Source organism: Penaeus chinensis, chromosome 24, assembly GCF_019202785.1.
Source record: "Penaeus chinensis breed Huanghai No. 1 chromosome 24, ASM1920278v2, whole genome shotgun sequence".
In the NCBI taxonomy this organism is placed as follows: Eukaryota; Metazoa; Arthropoda; class Malacostraca; order Decapoda; family Penaeidae; genus Penaeus; species Penaeus chinensis.
Window position 1 is genome coordinate 13,503,373 of NC_061842.1, and position 2,565 is coordinate 13,505,937.

The 2,565-nt window shown below is 47.5% G+C and overlaps 1 protein-coding gene across 1 annotated transcript in view; it reads left to right on the plus strand.

Moving 5' to 3' along the window:
• The first annotated feature begins 263 nt into the window (after positions 1–263).
• Positions 264–2,565, plus strand: part of LOC125037756 (ribosome-binding protein 1-like) — a 3,549-nt gene continuing 1,247 nt past the window's right edge. The window contains exons 1-2 of the mRNA XM_047630955.1: positions 264–361; positions 1,455–2,565. The exon at positions 1,455–2,565 is cut by the window's right edge and continues 1,247 nt beyond it. Coding sequence (XP_047486911.1) covers positions 277–361; positions 1,455–2,428 — 1,059 coding nt within the window. The 5' untranslated portion in view covers positions 264–276 and the 3' untranslated portion in view covers positions 2,429–2,565. The remainder of the gene's footprint in view (positions 362–1,454) is intronic.

Genomic DNA, 2,565 nt, shown 5'->3' on the forward strand with positions numbered 1-2,565 from the left:
GTTTGTTCGACAGATCCATGTGCTGATAATGTAATACTAAATTACAACTGGACTTTTTAAAATTATAAATATGATACCAAGGAATGATAAGCTTAGATTTTTAAGTATCCAGAAAAAAGTAAATAAGATAGATAGGTGTGTGTGCTGCAACTTCACATAATTTCCACCCATTTCTTAACCGCCGCGAACAAAGCGCCGCGCGGTTACAAACATTCTTTTATTTCATTTTCTATTCTTTCTCACCCCCTTTCTCTCTCATTTTTTTCAGGTCGAGTGATGGTTTCAGGATGGCTATGTCTCTCGGTGTTTATAGCGTGTTGCTGCTCTCCCTTGCTGGGCGCCCCCCCGACCCCCACGCAGGGTTAGTGCATTTGGCCCTTTCGTTGGAAACCACGAAACTAGGTCATTTTTTTTAACTGGAGTATGTGTTTGTGTTTATAGTTGTTTGTGTATGTGTGTGTGTGTGTGTGTATGTGGGTGTGTGCTTGTGTGGGAGTGGGTATGTGTGGGTGTGGGTGCGTTTATGCTTGTGTGTGTGTGTGTGTGTGGGTGTGTGTGTGTATGTGTGTTCGTGTGGGTATGTGTGGGTATGGGTGTGTTTATGTTTGCGTGTGTGTGCGTGAGTTTGGAAAGGAAATATCATTGACAGTTTGGGAGTATGAGGTGGGTTTGTGTAGGTGTGGTATTCATGACAACATAAGATTCAAGTTATGTTTATACTAAGTAATAGAAATCACTTCATAATTTTTTGTTGTTTTGTGGAAGATTGTTTATGTAAAATTCTACCCCCCTCTCTCTCTCTCTCTCTTTCTCTCTCTCTCTCTCTCTCTCTCTCTCTCTCTCTCTCTCTCTCTCTCTCTCTCTCTCTCTCTCTCTCTCTCTCTCTCACTCTCTCTCTCTCTCTCTCTCTCTCTCTCTCTCTCTCTCTCTCTCTCTCTCTCTCTCTCTCGTCTCTCGTCTCTCTTGCTCTCTCTCGCTCTCTCTTGCTCTCTCTCGCTCTCTCTCCCTCTCCCTTTCTTTCCCTTTCCCCCCCTCTCTCTCTCTCTTTCTCTCTCTCTCTCTCTCTCTCTCTCTCTCTCTCTCTCCCTCACTCTCTCTCTCTCTCTTCTCTCTCTCTCTCTCTCTCTCTCTCTCTCTCTCTCTCTCTCTCTCTCTCTCTCTCTCTCTCTCTCTCTCTCTCTCTCTCTCTCTCTCTCTCTCTCTCTCTCTCTCTCTCTCTCTCTCTCTCTCTCTCTCTCTCTCTCTCTCTCTCTCTCTCTCTCTCTCTCTCTCTCTCTCTCTCTCTCTCTCTCTCTCTCTCTCTCTCTCTCTCTCTTACTCTCTCTCTTCCTTCCGTCCTGCCTTCCTTCCTTCCTTACTTACTACCTCCTTCCCTCCCACCCTCCCTCCCTCTCTTTATCCCTCCATCCACCCGCTAGATATAACCATAAAATAACTGACCCTTTCGCCGGCAGATGAGAGCGAAGCATCATCGCTGGTGAAGCGTTCGGCTGCCTACCCCCACGGGACAATGCTGCGCTACTTCCTGATGGCGATGAGCAGCTCTGACGCCCCTCGCAGCCCGCCCGTCCTCGTTAACCGACCCATCAGAAGGCTCGGGTCAGAGTTCCTGGGGAAGAGGTCCTCGCCGCCTGCGGTGAGCCTCGAGCAAAGTGCCGAAGATACCCACGCCTGCGAGGACGAGACGTGCGCCGAGGAAGTCCAAGACGACCGCAGAAAAGAACATCTGAGTTACACTGGGCAGTACGACTACGACTACGACAGCGACGATGACGACGGTGCGAACGACACGGCGAAGAGAGACTCACAGATCGCCAAACCCAAGAAGAGAAATATTAGAGATAGGGAAAACTTGAAAGATCTCTTTTCGATATTGATGTCAAAGAAAATGGGGTCCGAATTCCTGGGCAAGAGAATGGGATCTGAATTCTTAGGTAAGAGAATGGGATCCGAGTTCCTAGGGAAGAGAATGGGTTCGGAATTCCTCGGGAAGAGAGGAATGGGTTCGGAATTTCTCGGCAAAAGAGCGATGGGGTCCGAATTCTTGGGGAAGAGAGTCACAGGGTCGGAATTCTTAGGGAAGCGTGGCATGGGATCAGAATTCCTGGGCAAACGTGCAATGGGTTCCGAATTCCTTGGGAAGCGCGCCATGGGATCAGAATTCCTGGGGAAGAGAGCAATGGGTTCAGAATTCTTAGGGAAGAGAGCAATGGGATCAGAATTTTTAGGGAAGAGAGGAATGGGTTCAGAATTTTTAGGGAAGAGAGCAATGGGTTCGGAGTTTCTGGGTAAGCGAGCAATGGGATCGGAATTTCTTGGCAAGCGAGCAATGGGGTCAGAATTTCTAGGAAAGCGATTCGTACCAGAAGGTCTTAGCTCTGCATCAGTCGACACGAAGAGAGCTGTAGGATCAGAATTCCTTGGGTGAAGTAGACACCATACCAGAAGGTAAAACGACCGAAGTTTAATTCATATCAAGAAGGCGGGAAATTCCTTGACTGTGTTAATTGTTATTGAAACGAGGAAGTTCATAATTCTTTTCGTCTCCAATGGATTTTGAATTTT